Below are 25,514 nucleotides of genomic sequence, written 5' to 3'. Positions count from 1 at the left end.
TTTTTGCTCTGTTTTGTCTCCTGGGAAAAGACACAGGATCCATTTTGGAGAGAAACAGTTTACAAAAAAAAAAAAAAGGTTCAAATGTGTTTTGTCTTTTATGCTAAGCTAATAGCTAAAGTGAAATATAAACAGGATTCCAAGTGACAACTCTTTTCATCGTCACCAAACGTCTCAGATGCTCACCATGCCTCCGCTACTTAAGTCCGAGCTCTATTCAGCAATCAGCAGCCCTCCTTCCCCCAATTATCAGTTCTTTTTCTTCCGACCGACAGAACTAATGAACAAACAGTCTCGCACACCCCACACCATGCAGCCCTTCTTCACTTTACCACCTCTTATCAATTGCCTCCCTTTATCTTTTAGCGTTTCTTCTTTCCATCTTAACCTCCCTATTCCTCTCTCTCCAAAGCTTTTATTTACGAACATTGTTTCAGGTTGTTTTATAGCTCCCTTCACAAACGGAGGATGGAGGAAAAAAAATGGAAAAATAAAAGATGAAAGGATAGATGAGGACAGAGAACAACACTCAAGGCTGCTGAGGGAGAAATAGATTTTAGGCAAGCAATGAGAGATAAGTGCAAGTCATCAAGCTCGGCTGTGCTTGGCTTTTCCTCTCTGTCAAATAGTTTGGTGATATAAAATGGTGATGTGAGCTGAAGAGGATAGTTTGGCAGCAGATCAGCAGTCTCTGTTAAAGCCCAATAATATGAAATGTGGATGACTCAAAGCCATCGAGGAACCGTGGAGGTCTTTGAGTTATTTTATTTGTTTCAGTGTCAATAGATCACCTTATTTTGACTTTTTTAACGGTGTTAGATTACAAGTAGCAGAGCAGGTGGGAAGCTTGGGTCTTTATTTCTCCGAATGCAGTGCTAGTTATGATATATGGCCAGCCAAGTCCAGCGGCAAAATGGGAAAAAAAGTTCTGAATTACACGAGGCAAGCTGTTACGGCTCAATAACCCAGGCCTGTAATCGGCTCACATTTCAAACACACACACTCGCGTTCAGACAGCCCTTGGTTGGGCTGGATCTTTTACGAGGAAGCACACCACACGAGGTGATCAGCATATGTTTTGTTGACATAAATTTAAAATTTATTGCCGTTGTCAAAAGTGACTGTTGGACAAAGTCGATTATTAACTGAGTAAATGGCCTGAGAGAGTTTTATGTGAACTTCCTTAATGGCTGCAGTCAGTCTGTTTCAAATCACCCTCCCTCCCTCCCTGAGCTCCCACCCACCACACACACACATACACGCACACCTCTCATCATCTATTTCAGAAGCACAACATGAAAGCAGACAGTTACGATGGGATTTGAGAGAGAGAGAGAGTGTGTGTGTGTGTGTGTAGAGGTCTATCCAAGCTAAATCACTGAGCTGGGACAATATATTTTAGTATCCTTTTACATATCATTAAATCTTGTCGAAGCTGAATTACAGTGTATTATTAGCTCTGCTTAAGCACACAAAGCATTTCAAAGTGTACAGAATACACCTCAAATGCTGACTGCTGCCTAATGATGCATATTATTCTAATATATTTTGTAGCTGTGTGTGCACACCTTTCTCAGTCTACAAATAGCTTGGATTCATAAACGTCGGGGTCACTCGCTCTCTGTCATTAGACCAGATGACGGACTCAAATGCAGGCCCTTGTTGGCTGATTTGGGCTGAAAATCATCTCTATTATCTGCACTTGCTTTTAGCCATTGTCACCAGCCAGAACAGAGTGCCCCGGGAATGAGACCTAGAACCCAGAAAAAAAAGTTGGCATTTTTGCACTCCTTGTTCACTTGTCTCGAAGTCAGTAGATTTTTTGAACAGATTTTTGGTTTAACCTTATAGGAGCCACATTCAGAAGCTATATTACCAAATGTTGAGAAACTATCGAACACTGCAGCACCCTGGCTAAACAGAACTGGCATCGCCATGTTTCTTTTTGTCAAGTTTGTCTGATTTAGCAGCAATAACTAAGGGGTGCAGGACTTCAGATTGGTCCATTGGAGCATTGCACTTAATTTGACTTTGGTCGATTATTCATCACGAGACCAGAATGAATCTGGAAACCAAGAATGCCGGATACAAGCCATTGCTGGGCCAAGCCGTTTTGGCTTTCTGGGTTTTGCCCTCTTTCAAACCACTTTATGCTACTGCAAAAATGTTATTTCCATATTATTTCATTATTTTCCATAAAGAAATTTCACTTGAAACCTGCACATACCTGAGAAAAGAAGCTTCATACGATATTGACGAAACACAGTTCAAGGTCTACTGTGTAGGATTTAGTGCCATCTAGCATCGAGGTTGCAGACTGCAACCAACTGAAACTTTTCCTATGAGCCAAGTGTGTAGTTTAGTTGTTCCGATAGTGATACTAGTATCGGAAATGCCTCAGATACTGCCAAAAATGCTGTATTAGGTATCTGCAAGCAAGTCTGCACACTGGCCCAATACTGTATAATTAATTAATAAACGTTCAAGTAGTTTCACTCCCAGATAAAACCACAGTTTTCCTGGAGATCAGTTCTTATTCCCTGCTCTGAAACAGCAGCCTACGCAAGTTGTTGTGCCGTGCAGCCAGTGGCAGCTACTGTTTTTGAGTAGCAAAGAAGTATTGATTCCGATAGCTGGGAGCAAAATGTCAGCTCTTAGGCAATATTTTAAACTGGAAAGTCCCTCCAGTTTAGGGTTTAATATGAGCCATGCAATATAACGATAACGGTAAACATTTCACATCTATAGAGGATTCGTAATGATGTTCTTTTTTTGTTTTAATGGTGTTGGTACTCAGTATCGGCTTGTTCAAGTATTGGAATCAGTATCAGGAAGGAAATGCGAATGGCCTTATCTAGAGCCAGAGTTTGGTTTGTCCATTCTGGGTTACTGTAGAAGCGACATGGCTGACTAAATGGAGCAAACCCACTCAATATGGATGTATAAACGGCTCATTTCAATTTAGCGAAAACACAATGATTACTGGTTTCAGGTGATTGCACACTAATGAAAACAGTTTCTGAATATGATATTCTGTTTCTGCTAAAATATTCCCCTAAATCCTACACAATCAGACCTTTAAAGGCCAAAAGGAAGTGCGTCATTAGTGTTTCAACAGGACGGGCTTAGTCCTAAACCTTTCCTTTAATAGACTGAATTGCTGGAACAGGTGCTGGTACCATTCTGTTGAACATCAAGTAATGTGCTGTTTCAGTAGGTAGTGCTAGCTATTGCAGTTAAATTTAACACACTCTCAGCTGTAGACATACACACTGCACTATGCTCATCAACACGGTGAAAATACATGGCATTGCTTCCACTTCTAGTGGCCTTAATAAGTCCACCCATACCTTATCAGTGCTCTGTCTGGGGGGCACAATGGTCAGATTGAGGAGGGACACAAAAGGCCTTTGAAAGGCTTTGTGCTCTGTGTGTGTTGTGTTGTGGTTCACCGCTTGCGTGTGTTTTCTCCTTATCAGGATGAAAGTGTGTGAGTACATCACCTGTGATCCTTAAAGGAAAAAAATCTGGCTCCATTCCTTTGTCCATTTTGTTTGTTTCTTTCATTCGTGTGGATGACTTGTCAAAAATGACATTGCACCAGGCGTGGGAGAGACGGCAGTTTGTCCATCGGCAGTTGCCTTAATAGACCACAATGCAGTGCAGCTGTAAGGCAACTGCTATTGATTTGTCCAACTATGTGTTTAACCAACAGCAGTCTGATCACACTTTGATGCTGTATTGTTCTGTCTGCTTTTGATTGAATGCAACACATCCAGATTCCTTGTCTGGCTGTGGAAGAGCATTCTGGGACAAAACAGGAAATGGAAATCTTTTATTCAAGTACATTACACCATGATAATACTCCTGGACTGAATGTACGGTCACAGATTGAAATCTAACAGTGTAACAGTATCCTTTCCTCTCTCACTTGTGTCATTTCGTCTCTCTGTGTCACTTCCTCTCCCTTTTTGGCTTTTCAAGTGTCCTTCTTTCCCTTCTGGGGGCATTTGGCATTTATAGGGCCTTTTAATCACTCACTGCTTGCCAAGGGGCTGTCATTCTGCCTTTAGTTTCCAGGGTCTCTCCACAAATTCGAACCACTACAACGGCTATCATGACTTTTTCAACCCTGCTGTGTTTTTTCTCTTCGCATCTCAGGTTTTTTTTTACCTCTCTTCCTGTCAGGTTTCAAGGATGTTTTGCAGCAATTAATAGCCACTGAAGCCGTACCAGACTTCATTGCTTAATAACTCCTGTAGCCATTGCCACAAGACCCGCTATAATCTCTGTGTGTGTGTCTCGGTCTCTTCCCCGCTCCGTCTCTCCCTACCCCTCTCAAGGCACAAAAGAGAGCTGTAAATCAATTTGCATTCGACATCTGACATCAATCAGTCATGTTTTGGGAGAGTGGCACCACCTCCTCCTCTGCGGCTTTGTTGAGAGACGCTAAGATGGATGGCTGTCATCTCGCCCAAGTTGAGCAGATCTCTTATCAAGGGCATTGTTTCCCCAAGAATGCACTTGGCTGATCACTCTGCGCCACCTGACTCGTCGACGGAGACTATGAAATCCTTCTGTTTGACGTTGTCTTGTTTTTGCCTGCCAGAAGCACACATTCACCTGAGTGTAGAATCCTGCACTTTTCCTGCGCCTGTGTTTTTTTCAGCTTTGCATTGATGTGTTCAAATCTTGAGACGTGCATATCAAACCCAAGCCGCCTCATTAGCTTAAAGGGTGGTGTTTATCCCCATCTTGATTCAACCTGACCGCAGCATTACTATCAAAACGGAAACTCTTGTTTTCGGAGCCTCGCTGTGAGAAAGAGCAACAGATTTGGAAGATCAAGTGTGCCAAATCTGAAACAGCACCAACTTGACAAACAATCATTACAATCGTGGGTGTGTGCCTTTGTGAACCTCACTCAAGGCGAGGTATTTGAAGTTCTCGGGAGGCTTAAGGCACTGTGGCAGTTGTTTGGCAATTCGTGTCACCTTAATTGCTTTAGAGCACTTTCAGATATCTCTCAAGAATAATATGCTTTGTACTGAGCCGTGGGGTCTTTGAGGATTTCGTAACAGAGAGAGTCGTGGGGCTAGACTTTCTGTTGTCAGATGTTATTTAGTTACCTAACCTTCGAGGCCTTTACCACATAATCAAATATTGAACCTTAGTCTTGTCTGACCTTGCGCGCTTAAACTATGTTACAGCCTAATGACTGTCTATTTGGTAAAAAGACAATTCATTGCGGATCAGATTTTGCTTTAAGCCACACATCACCTTATAGATTGGAGAGCAGCAGTCAAAAAGTGGCCCATAAATGGTTCATAACACTAAGTAGCTGTCTTGTGTGCTTGCCTGAATAAATCATTCTATTTCACTTTATAGCTCCTTATCCATCTGCAGCACTTGAGATGTAGGTAGCTGATAATACCTTTGCTTGAATAGCATCTTGTGATTTACAGCACCAAGTCATGGTCTGGTGCTCCCTGCAGAAAGAAAAAAAATGTGTTGTAGTTGGACGGCTTGTTAAGCTGATGGCTATTGTTATGTGCTGATGTTATGACTGATGGAGTGTGACATTTTCTCAAATTGCAAAAGGCCAAATCTTTTCTCTGCTGAAAGTCAGAGCTGAAAGAGCTGTAAAAAAAAAAAGAAACATTTTGTTAGGGACACAAACATCAAGCACATTAAGCTTTGAGTCCAGACACTAAAATGTTTGTTTTGCTTTATGTCAACAGGAAGATGCACAGTGGAATGAAGACCTACGGCTGTGAGCTGTGTGGAAAGAGCTTCCTGGACAGTCTCCGTCTACGGATGCATTTGCTGTCTCATTCAGGTAAAGAAATAAAACCAACCCAAAAACCACAACATCACACTATAATCACTGTTGAGTGAGCAGTACCTTCTGTTTTTATTGCTGGGTTTGCTGCTGATTGTAGGGAGTGACGGATAGGACTTCTTAAACCATAGAGTGTTTATTACTGCTATCTATACAGTTACAGTTTCACTACTGACTAAAATGTAGTAATGTTAAAGGTATACTATGCAGGATTTTCCCATAAATAAACAAATTATGTTTAGACTCCTACAAAAGCATTCCCTCTCAATCACCCCTTATTACCCACTAGAAGTGTGAGGTGGTGTATTTATCTGCAGAAACTCTGTCCTCTGCCTGTATTGATTCACTTTGTGAGTCTGTGTGTTTGTCATCATGGCAAAATCTGGTCCTGGTGGCACCTCACTGTAGCAGGAACTACCGCAGAAACCATTTTGAATATTTTGCCAAGTGTTCTTATGTCTGTCTTTGCACAGATTTTGTCAGCGTGATAGGGTCGCAACCGTGCAAGGTGCAGTAAGGTGCGTAGTTAAGATCAAAACGAAGGCGGAGTTTGAAGATGGGTGTGGTCCGAGCAAGGGTGCAGGCAGTAGCAGGCTAGGAAGTAGGAAAGGGGCTATTGTCCACTCCATCTAAAAGAGCAGTATGTAGGATTTAGCGGCATCTAGCAGTGAGCATTGCAGATTACAGCCAACTGAAACTTCTCCCATGTGCCAAGCGTGAACTCCCGCTTAAAATTCCTTCAGTGTTCATTGTTCAGGAGTGTTTTTTAACCGGGAGTCGAATTAACCGCAGAGGTCTCTCGTTCTATAAAATTAAAGGGACCAGGTGATTAAAACCGGTAAACAAAAAACTGAATAAAGAAATTTCATGTTACAAATTAGTGTTTTTTCCATTGCTGTTTGGCATGTCACAGACCATCCGCTAGCCCAGCACTTGCAAATGTCTGATCACCCTGATAATTTAAGATCCAGACATTCAGGAGGTTTTCACTGGGAGCCAAATTATCCCCAGAGGTTATGAATGAGGCAGTTTTACATTAAAAATCAGTGACCTTCCAATGCTAGCATTAGGCTGCTAACTAATACACGAAAAGCTTTGTCCGTTCTGGGCTACTGTAGAGACATAGTGGTGCAACATGGCGGACTCAGTGGAAGAGGGCCCACTTCCTATGTAGATATAAATGGCTCACTCTAACGGAACAAAAACAAGGTGATTCTTATTTTCAGGCGATTAAACGCAAAAGAAAACATACTTATTATATTATATTTAAGTTCTGCCAATAAGCTGCAGATCGCTGTTTCACTGCTGGATTGATCCCACCACAAGATGGTCTCCAGTTCTTATTTTCCTCATTTTGCTGTGTTCAGGAGGCTCCTGAGTGTGAACCTACACAGCGGGCAGGTAAGGTCAGGACTTTATGAAAAGGTAGCAACCAGGTGCCAGACCGTAAGCAGCACTTAATCTAAGAGGAAGCTACAAAAAAATTACGGACACAGTGTCAAAAAAACACGATAGCGAAATAAAGCGCTAAGCGGACAGAGCTGGGGTTTGCTTTCACCTTTGTTATGTACAATTCCTGCATAGTATACCTTTAAGTATATGTGATTCTGAATACATGTGTTTAACATAAAAAAGATGTGGCTTTAAGAGAGTGAATCTATTTTCTTGCAGATTTATACTCTTGCACCCTAAAGCAAGGCCTGACTTTAGCTTTCACTGTTGCAGTTCACAAATTCAGTTTACAAGCATTCACACATTCAGAGTGATTGATTCACTGTGAATTCATTCTATAACACATCAGTATTGAAAACAGATTTGAGCATGATATATGCGCCTACCATTGATGTCAACTTTGAAGTTTCTGCAGCCTGAGAGCAGCCTGAGCCTTACGCACATTTCATCTCACTATAAATACACTAGTTTTCAATATGTGAATGTGGAGCATAACCCAATTTCAGTGATTTATGGATTAAAAAACTCTTCAGCCCGGTAAAGCCGAACGGCTCTGGGAAACTTAACCAAAGAGGTGCCTGCACATCGTCATCCTGTCACCCCACACCTTTGTGACATTAGAGGTCTGAAAGGCAGTATGAGTCAGAACACAGGACACATTGATTGGTCCAGTTTGACACTATTACACCCCCCAAACACACACACACACACACACACACGCGCGCGCGCGCCAACAGTCCCTGTACTCTGAGCCTACTTAGCACAGCACTGTTTTAATGGCATGGACCGTCTTTTATAGGCACCAAAGAGCTCCTCATTCCTAAGGCCCTAAGTGCAGATGGTTTATTGAGACACTGTAAAAGCCATGGGACCTCTGAGGGAACCCCGTCTGCACACACACAGACTCAAAACCCCAAATCCATGTGTTGACGTTGGCGCAGAAATCAAGCCCTCTGTTCAGTCCCCTGTATGTTTTCCAGTGGGACACAATAAGTGGTCTGAATTGTCTGCTTGGCATTATTGTTGCTGTTGTTGTCAGTGGAGGGGATGCAACCCCCCCCCCCAAACACTCCCCCAGACAGCTACTGTCAGTAGGCAGAGAACGATAATTGCCAGGATCATTTGTTTGTTCATGTCTCACCAAAACTTAAACAATGACTGAGATGGATGCTGACACTCCTGCTATGTTGTGACAAAGATGAATGACAAATTCACGCTGTGCCAGTGAATTGGCTCAGCACACAACCCAGCGTGTCAAAAACAAAAGTTGCTCTGAGGAAATATTCACTGTTTATTTTAGAATTACACCCCATTTCCACAGTCCCTGTTGCCAACGCGTGCTCCCCCTTCTCGCTCACTTGTCAAAGCAAAAAGACGGGAGCTCTGTCACCGAAACGTATTGATAAAAAGTGTTGTGCAGAATGACTCTTGCAGTGCATGCCCCACCTGAGCTCCCTTGGACATAGCTTCCAGCCTTAAAGCCTCAGTCCTGGGGCTGGCTCCTATTTTGTGTAACATCATCTTGTGTAGTTCTGCTGCAAAAGTAAGCACAGAGTCAAAGTTTCCTCAAGTCAGGAGTTAGGACAAAGTTGAAGCTGAGGGTGAGTCGAGGTAATCTTGCGCTCAGATGCATGTTGCCTGTTCCTGAAGTGTGTGTATGTGTGTGTGTGTGCAGCTCTCAGCATGCTCCAGTGGAGATTATCCTTAAAGAGCCATACTCCAGCTGCTAACATGGATTGGAGTTAACCAACGGCAAACCTCAACTTCTTCTTGGTGTTGTACCAAATCTGGGATTTGTCATTGTATTAGCTGTTTTACTGAATAGTGAATGCTGTTACTTATTATTCATCACTGACACTTTCTATTGAATATAAGCAATCATGTTGTAGTTACTGTAAGTTTTGTCCATAGTATTAATCAGGCTGTTCTCATCCACTGTGCGTATGTTTTCCTACAAAATGTAATGCACCAAAATCATACATTATGATGAGCCAGCAATCTGCGCATAAACCATGTAGTTTGGAAGGTTGTGATCACATATCCAATGCGATGACGGGAGTAAAAAATAAAGCAGGAAGCAGTGGTATAAGGAGGCAGGTTGAGTGGTGGATGGGTCACAAAACCCAGGACTTTCCCCAGGAGACCGGCATTCAGACCCGTGTGAACTTTGAGTCATTTTAAAGTACTTCATCACCATGTTTCTTTTCCGAAACCTAACCAAAGTAACTTAACTTGCCCAAACCTAAAGACACCCAACCATGTTTTTTTCTCCAAACTTTACCTCCATAACTTTACCATAATTAGGGCCATTACGATTAGAGACTTGAGACTAAAATATTGTGCATCCCTATAATATATATCCTTTATTCAACCAGGTAAAAGACTTGTACATGGCTGCATAAACATTGTTACAACAATAAACACAAGCAGCCAAGTACAACTGTGACACACCACAAGTGAGCAAGCACAACATCCAGTTAAAAAGCAACACGAAAAGTAAAGTTTAAGGATTAAACATGAACAATTTTCTAAAACGATTTCAGTGAGAATTTGAGGAACAATCACATTGACCAAGAGAGCCATTTTCTCCCTCCTTTATAATTGACTTAAATTCCTCCGCAGCAATCAGCTCAGACAGTTTCAGCTCCTTCTGTAAATTATTCCAGGAACAAGGGGCAGCGTTCGAACCTTGGGGACCAGCATCAGTGAAATACTGTGGGAGCACAGGCCATATTGGTTTTGGTTTTTACACATGTATGTGTACAGATAAGAAGAAACCAAGCCAAGCAGAGATTTATATACAAAAACCAACCAATGCACAAGTCAGCAGACTGACGGAGAAGACCATTTAACAACCTCTGCCATATTCTTATATTTTGTACATGAACATCGGTAACCTAAAAATGTTTAGAAGTATATATATTGATTTGATTTATGTTGTTGTCTTATTGCAATTTATATATGATATACCAAAAGTCCAGTGTTTTGATCACCTCATTTAGACACCTGGGGCTCTAGTTTCCAGCGCAGCGCAGGGTGGCACAGGGTGGTGAACCCCGCGCAGAGCTAGTTTCGAGCAGCGCAACCCGAGGCGCGCTCAGTTTGGTAGTTTGGCAGACCGAGGTGCGCTGAGATGGGTGTGGCGGCGCACCAGGGGGAGGTGTCGACAGATCCAGCTTGGCACAGTGACAGTTTCGTGCCAAAAGGCTTCGCCGAAGGTGCGCTAAAAGCTCACCAGCTGAAACCAGGTCTACTGTCAGCGCAGGTGGAGCGCAGCCGGTGTAAGCCGAAGTTTGGCTGACCGGCGGACAGTGCGCACACGTCACCAAAACCTCACAGGCAGGTTTCCAGAATATCAGGCACATTAACAATGCAATAAATACCCAAAAAAACACTATTCAATGCAACTATCTGCAATCAGCACATAAATGTATCTCTATATCGACTGTCCCGTCACATCTGATGTCAGATCAAAGGGGATTGGCACCGTTTGGCACGCGTAATGGAAACCCAACCTGATTTGATTAACACAGCTGCAAACTAATGAGTTCACATCCCTCTCAGCCAACCACAAACAGCCACAGCATCAGATAGGGAGTATATATTCAGCATCTGTCATCTTAGAAAAGTCAAAAGAAAAGAAACACAGTGAGACTGCGAGAGAGAAAGAGAGTGCGTGTGCGCACGAGAGAAACGCAACATTGATTTACAATTGTGGTGACCTCCTTCAAGGCTACCTTTGCATCATCAGCCCGTGGAGGTCTGCTCGCAGTTGCGTATATTCGGACACTGCGAGCTTGGACCTCCCGGACCAAAACATCAGTTTCCTCCTGGGAGAAGTTTGGCCGTCTGACGCTGCTGCTCTCTTCTGCCATGGCGAATTTAGTAAACTCTCATTACTAGGGGTGTAATGGTACACAAAAATCTTGGTTCGGTACGTACCTCGGTACACAAGTCACGGTTCGTTTTTTTTTTTCAGTACAATAATGAAAAAAATAGACAACTATTAAATATCTTTTACTTATTGGTAAACTTATTAAAACATACCACCACAGCAGTTAACTCTTTTTGCACAATTTTTGAATGAAACAAATATATATAAAATCCTGCTTTTTCACATTGTTTGAATGAAAATAGAAATATAAAAGTGAAAATTAAAATCCTGCTGTTTTTTTAACACATTTTTTGAATGAAAAATATAAGTATAAATTTCTGCTTAAACAATTTTACTCAATTAAAATAAAAAGTATAGTGCAGCTGGTCAGCTTTAAAGCCTGCTCAGATTCAGTTTTACTAGGAACTTACTTAGCTTTCCCACTTTGTTAAAGTGCAGTAAACAAAACATGCTTATATCTAAAGTGCAGCTTAAACAGTTTTACTCAACTCCAATGGCATTGGTTATTTCTTTAGTGCGATGGTCAAGGAAACGCTCTTTCTTTTTAAACAACGACGATATCGTAGTTTGCACCAGATTGCTTTTTCTAGTCGTGCCGGTTAACGTTCAGACTCGGATGGTGTCGCTTTAGATGCGTTAGCATGTTAGATGTGTGTCCAAGTACATACCCGACTGCTGTTCTGCAGTGTCGGCACACTGCTTTTGTCTTGTCCACTTGTTTATTTCCATCTTCATATTTTACCCTGAAACCAAAGTGTTCCCAAACGGAGGACTTAAGGTTTGCGGGTGGATCTTCAGGTTCATCAGGCTCACTTGCCATGTTGTCAAAATGCAAGAATGCGCTGCACAAAGTGAAAGCGGAGATTTACGGTCAAACTCGGTCCGTCACTCAATTATGTCCGTCAGGGAACTAGATATTTTAAATGGTTCGGCTTGCAAAAACGAAATTAAAATAAAACAAAATAAAATAAAATAATATCCTGCACCCAATAATTCGGTACAGGGTCGTGCCGAATCGAATGTCGCGTACCGAACGGTTCGACACAAATACATGTACCGTACGGCCCTACTCATTACGCCTTCGCGCGGCACATTTAAGGGCAAGGAGAGGGGCTCATTTGATTGGTGTGATGTGTGTAAAATCCACTCCACGCCTTTTCTCCTCCCTCTTTCTGACTTGCACAGGTAGGAGGGATGGAGGTGGGACAGACGACCAGCTGCGCCAGCGCACACGGTGTGCCAAACTTGCAAAATCCGCCTGGCCACACCCAGTTGGTGAAGCGCAGGTGCGCTGCACCCCCGCCTCGCGCGGTCTGCGAAACTAGAGCCCCTGGGATAAAGCTTTTAGAACATGACCTTTTTTGGTACTTCCTGAGAGTAGTACCAAAAAAGGTCATGTTCTAAAAGCTTTCTGAGAAAATCCTAAGTGCTGCCTTTTGCAACAAAAAGGACAAAGAAAGTAAATGAATGGTTTCGTATTTGTCAGAAATTTTTTATGTGAAATTTTTAAAAGCCATTTTATGTTAAATTCTGAGGGAAAGTGGTTTAGTTTGGGAAGGATACGGAAGAAAAAGGGCAACAGGTACATGGGTGTTTGGGATTTTAGGATTTTAATTAACGAGTGGATGAAGTCAGAAGATAAATACAGTCATCCAGGAGATGCTGGCTTAGACCACACTGAGGTAATCATTACTGGAGCAGATTTTCAGTGTAGTAGATAATTTGTAAATCTTCCATAGTATCAACAGGTTAATAATAACTCAACATTCGTACCCACTGACACCAGGTGAAAACTCTGCTGATAGGAGATCAAATGGAAAAAAAAGAACATTGAAAACTCGAGGAAGAACCATATACTCCACCTTGAGAAAGGCAACCAAGCGGAAGATGTGGGCAGTGTATTTTTAGCAACAGTGGCAGCAAGTGCACAAACTTTTTTTCTTTGGTTCTCTTTTTTCCTCTTTCCAAGCGGGGCTGTGTTGACGCACGACATCAACCTGTACTGTTACACACATCAGTGTTGATTCATAGCCGCTTTGGTCTGGTGTAAAAGGCAAGACAAGCGCTTCTGTCAAGACGGGCGACGGTTAGGGAAGAGACAGCGCTGAGGCAAAGCTTCTTTGATAGTTTTTGTTGTCTTTTTTTTGTTGCACTTTTTTTTTTCCCTCTTCCACCTCCACCTCCACCTCCACCGTTTGACTTTCAAGGCTCTCTCGGTCTGACGCTGCGTCTCGATTTTTATCGTGTCTCTCTGTAATGATGACACTTCACCGAGTCCCAAAACCCTCAACCCTCAGCCCCGCCTCCCCCCTCTTCCTCCTCCACTGTCGCTGCCATCATCCTTCAGCTCGCTTCAGAAAAGACAGAATATTGGGGAGATGAAGCGAGAGAGTGGAGAGGCTTTTTGGTATGCGCAGCGTGTCGTGGATGTGGAGTGTTTCAGACGCCGCTGCTGCTGCTGCTGCTACTGCCGCTGCCTCCTCCCTCCTCTCTGCTTTCCACTCTGTCTCTCACTCTCTGTCTGTCTGTCTGTCTGTCTATCTGTCTGTCTCTCTGTGCTTGTTGTACGGAGGACTTGGCGGCTCGCCAGTCTGGGCTGCCTGCCACCACTGAGGGTACAGTATGTACAGTCTACCTTGTGCCAGCTATTTATTTTTTTTCCTCTCGTCTCGTTCTGTCTCGGTCCTCTCTCCATGTTGTTTTTTTTTTTTTTTTAATCTCCGCCTGACGTTTAGTGTTTGACAGTGTTTGCTGAGCCAAAGCCTGCAGATGGGGGTTAGAGCAGGGTGGAGAGCTGTGACTCAGCCCCTTTTGGGTGCATTCTGAGGTCCTAGATGTTGTTTTCTTCAAATGATAGCAGCACTTTTACACTGCTGTGCTTTGTGTGAACTGTGAGCAATTTAATGCAAAAAGACCCCCCCCCCCCTCACACACACACCCAAAAAACACTTTATATTTCACCTAAAACTGTGTTTGATTCCAGTCCTGAAACAGCAGTTAAACCACATTGAACCCCAGAATAACCACAGTAATTCTGAAATCTATCAAGTCTTGGCCTGAATGCTGGACTCTGATACCTTTTTTTGTGCTGAGCGAAATGCGTCTATAGTGAAGAGTTTTTCGTATCCAAAGTTCGTGTTGAATGCCAGAAGTTTCACTAGGGACGCATTCAAGTCATAATTTATCCCAGTCACCACAAGAAAATGTTTCTGTAAACCACTTTACATTTGTACGTGTTTCTACACATCAGTGTTTCTAATGTCACGTTGTACATGTTTGGACTTCCTTATCTTCCTCAAGCGCGACACTTAGGCAAGACGCCTGCCAAGCCACAGACCTTTCCAGATCTTTCCATTTGGCACAAATGTCCTTGCGGGAGCCTCTTCAAATTTAGCACAAACATCCACTTCAACTCAGCGATGACCTGATAAGGATTTGGTGGTCAAAGGTCAAGGTCACTGTGACCTTTCATCTGTTTTATTTTTGTGATATTTCAGGAAGGCCTCAATGGATTTTCCTCAAATTTGGCACAAACATCCACTTTGATTTAAGAATGAACTGATTAGAATTTGGTGGTGAAGATAAAAGGTCAAGGTCACTGTGACCACACAAAACATAGAGAATCAATAGAATAGAATCAAAGACTCAATTTGCTAATTATGACAGAATTTCACACAAATGTCTGACAGGATAAAATTATGATGTGATGACTTTTTATATCCAAAAGGTCAAAGGTCAGCTTAACTGTGACATCACAATGTTCTGAAAAGAGGCCATTACATCATATCTTAGGAGCAGAAGGGCAGACATTTAGTCAGATACTGAATTGATGACACCAATCTTGAAACTGTGCTGGTTATATAGATCCTCTGTGTGTGAAGCATCCATGTTTTCACAGACATGGATGTAAACTGTAAGTGCAACTTGATGGGTTTGCAGAGGCATGCAACCAATTATTCTAGTTTACAGAGACATCGCTGCATGTCTTTGTGGGGATAGTGCCATAAAAAACGGTTGGTGTCTCCTGCCGGGGATAGTGCCAAGTAAAGCGGTTGTTTCTTATGGTGACATCGTTATGTCTCCTGCCAGGGATAGTCCCTAGAATAGTGGCTGGACATCGCTGCTTTTCAAGCCGACATAATGCCACAAAAAGTTGTAATTTACAGAGACATTGAGGGCTTGTCCGACCGTGAGTCTGTCACCAAAACTGTTTTATTCACCCCAAAATGATATTTCTCTGAACAAATCCAAATGTTCTTTTGTGAATAAACCGAACCACACATTAACCACAGCATTGCTGAAACATGAAGAACAAAAAAATTGTCAAAGTTTCTGTGTTGCATAATTTGACCAAAGTAAACTGTATATTATTTAGTCAAAGTTCTTGCACAGCTACTTGTGTTTAAACAACATTTAACAAAGTTTGGCTTCTTTTGAAAATGTCTTATTGAAAAGCACACTCACATTAGACAAAAAAACTTAAAGTACGAAAAAGTAGTTAAGGTTAAGGGTTAAGTTAAGGGGTCTAAAGAAATGAATCAGCCTGGTATCTGTTCTTAAACTCTTAGAAACTGAAGAGAAAAAGTTCATACAATACCGAGCAGAAATCAAAACATTACGTTAGAATTACTTGAGGTCAAGGGCTTCACCAGCGTTTTAATTCATAGTCCAACAGCTATGTATCAGTTAAACTGTATTTTATCCATTGTATTCAATATAATTTCTTAAATCTAACCCAAGTGTGTGTCTGTGTGGACAAATGTGCGGATGTTTAAGAAACCGTATGAATATGTGTGTGTTACAGTGTACAAATGTGTGTGTGTGCGCTTGTGTGTGTTGAAGCTAATCAAACAAGACCAGACCAGACTGATATGATTCACAGTTTGTTTTCCGAGCGAGCCGATGCAGCATAATAAGATTACCAATAAGACTCTCCCTGAACACCCGTATCGCCATCTCCGTTACCACCAACTTTTCATCTCACTGCCTTTATATCTTAAGAGTGTTAATCCTCCGTTTACAGTGTGTATACATAGTAAAGAGTTCCTGGATTAGCCTGCTGAGTATGTGTATGAGACCTGAAGCACTTTTTTTTTTAAGCACATTAAAAAAAGATCCATCTTTATTTAACCAGCAGTCGCAGGCTAAGTGTGTTGCTCAAGGGCACATTGTGATGATATATGAATGGAGAGATGGTTTCAGTAATGTGTCGCCTGGTAGTGAGGGAACCAAAAAGAGTATTTAAGCACAGAGCATTGTGGATTGCCTTTATTCACCTGTCTGTTTCCTTTACTTCACTCTTTTCTGTGGTAAATGCAGATAGCTTCTGTGTAAAAGCAAACTTTCAGGTATTATTTATCGTATTTCTGGCAGGTCTTCAGATACACTTACCAGTTAATTGGCTTCCTGATGTGTTACTTGATTTCTTAGTTGAATTCAATAGAAACACTTTTTGGCTAGTTTCTGTTCCACTAGCCTCCAAGGATTTTTTCAATAGCATTCTGAAAAACTGAGACATTATGTTCTGATCTTGGGTTGATATTCTTAAGCAGGGCTGGGTGTCGAGTCTCAATACTCATTTAATACCATCATAAAAGGACAGTTCACCCCAAAATCAAAAATCCATATTTTTTCTCTTACCTGTAGTGCTATTTATCAGTCTAGATTGTTTTGGTGTGAGTTGTAAAATGGAACTTGATGACACTTGGCTTGTGGTGCTCAAAGCACCAAAAGGTACACCTTGAGAGAATCTTTTTTCAATTTGGCACAGACGTCCACTTTGAATCAGGGATGACTTGATCAGGCTTTGGTGGTCAAAGGTCAAGATCACTGTGACCTTGCGTATGTCTTATTTTTGCAATCAAAAAAGAGCTGAAACTTGACTTGGAACACCAATGACTCATGACTTTACTTGGACTCAAGTCTTTTGACTTGAAAGTACTTGATACCTTCACCACAAGCCCAAAGACTAAAAAGTATGTTTTAATGCATTCATGTTAGCGATAGCTGTGACTGGAAGCATTATGTTTTCAAGTTGTCCATACATACGTACACACATACGTCTCATTCTCGTGAATGAGATATCTCAAGAACACCTTTAGGGAATTACTTTAACTTTGGCACAAACATCCACTTAGAGTCAAGGATGAACTGAACAAAATTTGGTGGTCAAAGGTCAAGGTCACTGTGACCTAGACCGCTGCATTCTCATAAATGTGTTATTCCAAATACACCGTGAGATTTAAAAAAAATAAAAAAATAAAAAATTGGCACAAACATTCCACTTAGAAACAAAGATGAACCATTAAATTAGATTTTGCTGGCCAAAGGTCAAGGTCACTGTGACCTCGTCTTTCTCATTTTTTGAATATCTCAAGAACACCCTGAGGGAGTTTTAGCAAATTGGGCACAAACGTCCACTTGGACTCAAGAGTCAAATGATTAGAATTTGGTAGTCAAAGCTCAACGGTCAAGTTCACTGTGACCTTCCAAAACGTGATTTTGGCAATAACTCATGAATTAATGCGTTAATTCCGACATTTCATACAACTGTCTAATAGGATAGAATGATAAAGTGATGACATTTTATATCCAGAAGGTCAAAGATCAACTTCACTGTCACATCATTATGTTATTCAAAACACTTTTCTGGCCATTACTCAACGTACCTCAGGAACAGAAGGGGGGACAATTGATCAGCTGTTGAATTGGTGACACTATTCTTCCGTAGTATCCAATGAATAATAATTATTATTATTGTTATCCCTCTCTGAACTATTCTCTGTAAACAGTACATGCTGGTATTAAAAACAAATGGTATCTGTATTAGAGTAGCGATGAGTTCAAGCCCAAGGTAAACAGTCTTTGAAAATGATATGAACACGTCATCATTTTAACAAAGTTGAACAATGGTTGTTTTGTTTGCGTTCAACAGCTTCAGCTCCAGTTAGTCAAGCTTACCAGAGGAATCATTGATGGAAACATGACTTTACATGATAATCCCCTGGCATTCGGGGTCATATGCTAGCAGTGTGTGATGGTGTGTCACACAGGCTTCATCAGTTTGGTATGCGTGTGTTTGGTTTGCGCATTAGTCAGCCAGTACAGTGTATTTCCACAGTGAGGTTTGCAGTTTAGAACAGTGTTCCCGACCAGCTCTGTAGGGAATTTGTTTTTTTATGACGACACCTGAGTTAGTAGCGTGGCATTATGTTCCCTGTTACTTGATCTTTTTTGGGTTGTATGCTTAAAATAAAAAGCTGGCAGAGGTGAAGTACTTGAAGCCACCATGTGTAGAAACAGAGAGGCAAAGCCCCTTACTTCTGGTGGACCACCACGGAACCTTATTTTGGTTAGAAATTTAAATATACAGTATACAGATTATACATATGGTAGATAACAGCAAGAGACGAATCATTTTTTGATCCCTTTTAAATTTTATTAGATCATCTTGCAAGTCAAGACGGTCCAGGGTTTCCCACGCATTCATTTGTTTGTGGTGGCCGCCACGATTAAAACATCTGCCGCCATGTTTTGATTTTCTATTTTAGGAGCTGGAAGGTTCATTAGAAACGCTGTTGGAATATGTATTTGGTTATTCATTGCAACCACAATCTGGCAGCACAGTGTATTCTTTGGGCACAGACAAGCAGCAGAACACCAGGTGCAGTGAAAGTGAAATTTCCATTTATTGCGCGGGGTCTAAAGTTTGGATTCACTCACATCAGCATCTCCGCTCATCCATCGATCTGATCTGATCAGTTCTGATCAGATTGACTGATCAGATATCCACCCTGTGACTCGAAACTCCTCACCTGCGCTGCATTCATGAACCCGCAAAAAACTCTAAATTTAGAGAGGAGACACAGACTGATACACAAGAACATACAGGGAAATAAAAAAAACGTTAGCGGCCCCAGCTACGTTCCCTTTGTGTTTCATACCTGGGTGTACTCACACGGCTATCTCTCCTTGTGCATAGCTGCAGCTCTCGACGTGGCCGGACTTGTCGTGATATTCACCTCTTGTACTACTTCTTACTTTGTTGTAGAAGAACAAAGTGAAATGTGCCAAGGTATCAGCCATGTTGGTGTCAGTGACATGTGCAAGACAAGGGGTGTAGTTCACCGAGCAGTTTCACACAAAACTAGCCGGCACTACAACAAACTACGGCTTTCCTACCTTGCAAAATAATCTTTTAAATCAACAGGTGTAATTCATGGCACAATTCAAACAGGATCAAAGACTCATTTGTCTCTCAACATCGACATTGACTACCATACATATTTTTTTAAATTAAGGTCCCATTGGAGACACCCAAAGAGGAGGGACTTTGCCTCTCTAGTCAAAATGTCTCATGATAAAACCATCTCAGTGGTAGTATCAAAAAAGATATATTAAAGAGTCCTCTCATACTCTTACAGCCAGAGTATGACAAAAAAAAACATTAAAAATAATACATCAAAAGTATATTTAATCAAATGGATTTTAAGGAGACAAAAGTGTGCTTTATACAGAAAAATACTGTCTACTGTGTCTGTGCACCTGAGCAACATTTAACTTGTTCTATACTTATCTGACCTGAGCATTAACTAACATTATTGTAAATGTGCCAGATTTAGCCACAAGTCTAGTTTTCCTGCTGTCTCCGACCAGATGTTCATCTTGGCTCCCTGAAATTAAAAGCTTTGTTCCAATCTGAACCCGATCTGATTCCAGTCTGACTGTGGGAGTAAAATGCCCACGTAAATGTCCAGAGCATTTAGATGAGGGAAAAATGCAAAGAATTTGGATATGAGCATGGCGAGGCGGGAGAGCCGCTTTCCAATTGCTCTTTGTCTGTGTTTCTATCTCCGTGGCGTTTGTTTGGCTGTTTGGCTGGTCGGCTGGTCGGCTGTTTTGGCGTCGTGCCGGTTCTTCCCTCACAGTGATGACGACATATTTGTGCCGGCAGGTCTGGATGTTCTGCCAGCATTCCAGCATTTATGATCGCTCGCAGATGTGAGTCCAGGAACACACTGTACTGTACCCAAACCCAGAAATTAATGAAACTTGACTGCCTTCCAGGCCACAAATTCCTAAATGTGGGTGTGTGCGTGTGTGTGTGTGTGTGTGTGTGTGTGTGTGTGTGTGTGTGTGTATGCATGAGTGAGGAGAGAGACAGGAGACTCAGGGGAGGGAGGGGAGGCAGGGGGGAAAGTGCTATTAAAAGCAAGTAGTAGGAAAAGAAGTAGTTCAGACAAAAAAAAATAAAAGTATGGCCCAAGTGTTAAGCGGTTTGCATGTACGTTTTTTACCGCAGCTGATGTTCTTTTCTGCATGCGTGCACACACACTCACACACACACGCACACACATGTATCACTGCTATTTCCCTGGGTACATTAACACAAGATGACAGACAGACAGAGTGGATAAACAGCAGTAGCTCATGCTTTAGTAGCATAACATTACTCCTTCTCTGCATCTTAAAGCCCCCCCCCCTTCCTCTGCACTTCTTGTAATACTTCCCCTGACCTGTTGATTTACTGTTCCGAACACCACTGGGATTATGCAGCTGGACAAATCTCAGCTGGGTTATGTTACATGAGAGGAGGGCACGTCGGGGACAGACAAGTGAGAGCTGACACAACGCAGAGGTCAACTTATAATACTGTAGCATCAGCCATCACTGTCAGACTGATATTTTTATTTCCCTACCAGAGACAGGGGGCAGAGGGAGGAGGCGAAGGAGGGTGGGTGTACTTGTTAGACCTCTGTCCAGAGCAAATGTGACTTCATTGGAAACGTGTTCCTCTGAGCAGCTGCCCTCCTTAGCCAGAACTCAGTGTACCTGCGCTGTGGGCTTCTTGGAAAAACAGTGTTTTTAGAGGAATAAAACATAAAAATAGCCAGGCCAAACAGTATGTGAGTGATGATCCTCTGCATGATAGAGTCTCTGGCCGAACAGGTTGACAGCTCTGTGTCTGGAAGCACACTCAGACTAGATGGCCAGTAGCCTTAAATGTCATTTTACTTGGCATGGTTCTACCTGATACCTGTAGCTGCCTTCCTGGAACAGGCTGTGTGGGTATTATCTGCAACTCGCACTGCTGAGAAGCGTGTCACTTACCAGCAAAGGATGTCTCACTGTCTAATAATATGTTTTCTGGCTTGTTATTACAGACCAGTACGTACTCATGCTTTGGCATTAAATGGCATTTATAAGTGCTTAAGTATGTAGGGCACTTTTTGGCTAGGTGTGGGGCTAAGGATGGTGATGATGGCTCGTCCATCTGTCTACTCATTTATTTTAAAATCTGGACAGATTTCATTTCTTCAGAAAGACCCATATATCAAACCCTTTGCAAGGGATTGCATTGAGTTACACAAGCAACAACAACTTACTGGGCAGATTGATCTGAAATTCGCACCTTCAGGACAACATTCACACTAATAAATCTTTGTTTTGCTACATTTATACCTAGTATCCATTACTTAGGACCCCCTGCAACAAAGATGTTAAAAACAATGCTGACCCAGTTTCACTTTAAAAACTCCAGGTTTGCTTTTTAATCTGGACTGGCTCAAAGTTAACTGTTTAAACTATGACACATACACCTGCATACACCTCAAGATTGGGTCTTATCAGTCTCGACGTGTCAAGCCAAAACGTTATGGCAAGGTCCAAGGGCATAGGTTTTGTTTCAACACTGGGGAGGACACATATGAAATGGGGGGCTGGGGGTTGCCCCAGTGACATTTTGGTGTGACCTCAGGCTCCCCAGAGGATTAACCCTTTTCAGGGTAGACAGTTCACTGTGTTGTTTGTACCATCCAACACATTCACAGGTATTCCAGCATCTAAGGGCTGCCAGTTTAGCGTCAGACTTTAAGTCTCATAAAATATCAGGTACTGTAACCTTGGCATGGCTGTAAACAAATGAAACCTTGGCCACAACAATTTGGCTACCATCTCATTTCAGCTGTATCTCATGCCCCAAAGATATGTCACATTTACCATTAGCTATCGAGGGTAAATATTTCAGAAATTTTTTTATTGATAGTGCCACAGTTTGCACAGGAAGAATAAAAACAGTGCCCTGTTCCTGTTTTTTTTTTCAATTGATATAAAAATGGCAGAAAAGCAAATAAAAAAATACTTAGAAGAAGAAGAAATACTTTATTAATCCCAGAGGGCTGAAATACACACTCATGCACAAACAGGACCGATACATGCATTAAATGGAGAGATGTCAGGGCTGCCTTGGAAAGGCTGAGTTGGGGGGTCAGTGTCTTGTTCAAGGGCACCCCAGCAGTGCCCAGGAGGTGAGCTGGCATCCCTCCAGCTACCAGTCCACACTCCATGCTTGATCCATTCGAGGACTTGAGCCTCCGACCCTCCAGTTCCTAAGCCAAGCCCCTATAGACTAAGATACTGCCGCCCTCATTTGCTACTACTGCCCCCAGAAATGGTATATTATATTCATGACTGCTATCATTAGTCATAATCACCTGAAAATAAGAACCCTTGTGTTTTTGTCCCTAGAATAAGACGTTTATATCTATGTACGGAGTGGGTCCTCTCCCACACATTGCGATATGCTGAGCATTGCGATAAAAAATAGTGCAATATATTGGGATTTATTACGTTTTTTCCCAACTTGATTTTATTATTCTAGTACCAAAAGTTGTATTAACATGTGTATTTGCAAAAATCAATAATGTACATCATAAAAGATTGATACATGGCATCCATGTATCGATACAGTAAAATGTTGTGATATTATACTGTATCGATTTTTACCCCATCCTTATAGTTGATATTAGCAAGTCTACTTGTTTCAAAGGTCAAAATCCAAAGAATCACTAACAAACATACTTTAAATCATACACTCAGCAGAACCTCTGCAGCTCTACTCTTCTTTACAAGATGTTAAAGAGATGAATCCTCCCTTGAGCATAAATACTAGCTACTAATAAAATAAAACCACAAGTAATCACCTTTTGTCAAGCACGCTACTCGTGCAGATTAGTTTCTAATCAAATTTCTGCAGTCCTTTTCCTGTTGTATCGGTTACTCTGAAAGCCTGTCAATCAAAAAGTTAGACAGGGAAGCTCAAAGTTGACTTTTCAGCCCTCTCTATTTTCAGACAAGAAGAAAAAACAGGGGGACTTGATCTTATTCCTTTTATTACAGGGATATTGCAGCTTTAAATCCTTTTGGTTGCTAAGTAGCGAGTGCCCCTGTGCTCCCTTAATGGGCCTGATTTGGTATTCCGCTCTGATGCCAAGTCTTATTTTTGTATGCGAGACAAAGTGTTTTGATGGAGGGTGATTGCTGAAACGTCTGTGTGTCTACCAAAGGCTGTTTTTTTTTTTGTTTTTTTTCTTTTTTGGTGGAGAGTGAGAGTTTTATGGCCTCTCACAGTACAGTACACTTTGTGCCTTCTGCTCAAAACAAGAACACAGTCGATTGAATTTTGGATTCGCTTCATCATCCCTCCCTCCTCCCAGCAGCTTTGTTGTCAGCGAGCAGCGTGTGTGTGTGTGTGTGTGTGTGTGTGTGTGTGTGTGTCTGAGAGAGAGATGTGAGTGCTCGCTGTGTGTGCTTGATGCATGTGTGTGCACGCGTATGTGTGTGGTAAAAGTCAATTATTGCAAAAGGCTGCCAATTAATTTGCTCTCCTGGAAATTCGAATGATACTGTAGAACGCACACACTCACAAACACATGTGTACAAACGAATCAAGCACACACACTCACTTACACACAAACATGCGATAAACTACATACACACACATACACTCTGCTCACCATTAACTTGAAAGGAGGGAGAAGATGCACAGGCTGCAGACATTTGTTTGCACCAGAGTGTGATGTTAAATCAGGTCGTGTGTGTGTGCGTGTGTGTGTGAATGTGTGTGCAGGGGGCCTCTTATACTGGCTGAATAGTGAACATTGCTCAAGGGGGCTAAAGCAGGATCAGGTGGAATTGCTCGGTCTAGTCTCCAGGTATTCTGGGAGTGTCTTTTTTTAGGCAAAGGGTCCTTCAGACTGTCTCAGGGCGTCTGGATGACAGAAGGGCAGAGCTGATTGTGAATCCTCTATGGCACTAATCTGGACACAATAAGTCTGGTTTTAAGGCAATCCTCAGTCAGTGACATCATCATTATCATACTTCCCCTGTTAGGGGGATATATTTATGCCAGATATATACTCCAAGTTACTGAAGAAATAAATACCTCCATAAAGAACAGTGTAGTCAAATGCCAACATATATGTTTTTTTTGTATAGGGAAGTACCGAGTGTTTAATATGTCAATATGACAATGTTTGTTCAACGTGTTCTAATACAAAGGTTCATATAATACCTAACAAATTAGCGTCCCACGAATGGTGTCGTCAAGTTACGTACTTTACGTTAAGATACGTACTCAACATAAAGTTACGTAGATTAAGTTTGGTCATAGTTAAGTTATGTAGGAAAAGAAATGTGGTTGGGTATTGTTAAGTTATATATACAGTGGTGGAAAAAAGTTTTCGGACACCCTTAAAATTTTACACAATCTCAAATATTATCATGAAATATTTGTAGAAAAATCTTTTTTGTGTTTCAAAAGGTGTGGCTGCATTAGACAGATACAAACAAATACAAATTATATTTTTTTGTTTATTGTTTACAAGAAAAACTAACAAAACTAAATTCTTGACAGTTTCAATATGTCAGTTCTCAACATTGTCGGTATCAAAGTCAACAAATAACAGAGAATGTGTTCAAAACTGAACAAAAAATAAATAAACCATCACATCATCAAATTAATATTTAGTAGTCCTGCCATTGGCACGTAGTAGAGCTCTAATCCTGGCTGGCATGTTCCCCACGAGCCTTTCACACTGTTGAGGGGTAATCTTGTCCCATTCTTCTTGAATTACTGCTTTTAATTCTTCTAAATTCTTTGGTTTATGCTTTGAAACAGACCTTTTGATAATCCACCACAGATTTTCAATGGGGCTCATGTCCGGGGATTGAGCTGGCCACTCTAAGACCTGGATACTGTGCTCCTGCAGCCAAGTTCTACTGGCCTTGGATGTGTGGCAAGGGCCATTATCTTGTTGAAACATCCAGTTTTTACCTCGACGGAACAGTGCACGCGCAGAAGGGAGCATGTGGGTTTCGAGAATGGTACAATACTTGGTAGAGTTCAATGTGCCATCACAGACAGTGAGATGACCAACACCAGCAGCACTCATGTATCCCCAAACCATGATACTGCCTCCACCATGCTTGACAGTAGGTACTGTACATGCTGGAGATAATGCTTCGCCTGGCCTTCTGCGTACCCTC

At 41.8% G+C, this 25,514-nt stretch overlaps 1 protein-coding gene across 1 annotated transcript in view; it reads left to right on the top strand.

The window, feature by feature from the left end:
* The window catches only part of zbtb16a (zinc finger and BTB domain containing 16a), a 215,077-nt gene that overhangs the window by 69,833 nt on the left and 119,730 nt on the right, over positions 1 to 25,514 (top strand). The window contains exon 3 of the mRNA XM_033609561.2: positions 5,742 to 5,839. Within this exon, the coding sequence (XP_033465452.1) occupies positions 5,742 to 5,839 (98 nt within the window). The remainder of the gene's footprint in view (positions 1 to 5,741; positions 5,840 to 25,514) is intronic.

The sequence above is a fragment of the Epinephelus lanceolatus genome, chromosome 11 (assembly GCF_041903045.1).
Source record: "Epinephelus lanceolatus isolate andai-2023 chromosome 11, ASM4190304v1, whole genome shotgun sequence".
Classification (NCBI taxonomy): domain Eukaryota; kingdom Metazoa; phylum Chordata; class Actinopteri; order Perciformes; family Serranidae; genus Epinephelus; species Epinephelus lanceolatus.
The sequence above is the reverse complement of the archived record's forward strand: the minus strand, read 5'-3'. Positions and strand labels throughout refer to the sequence as shown.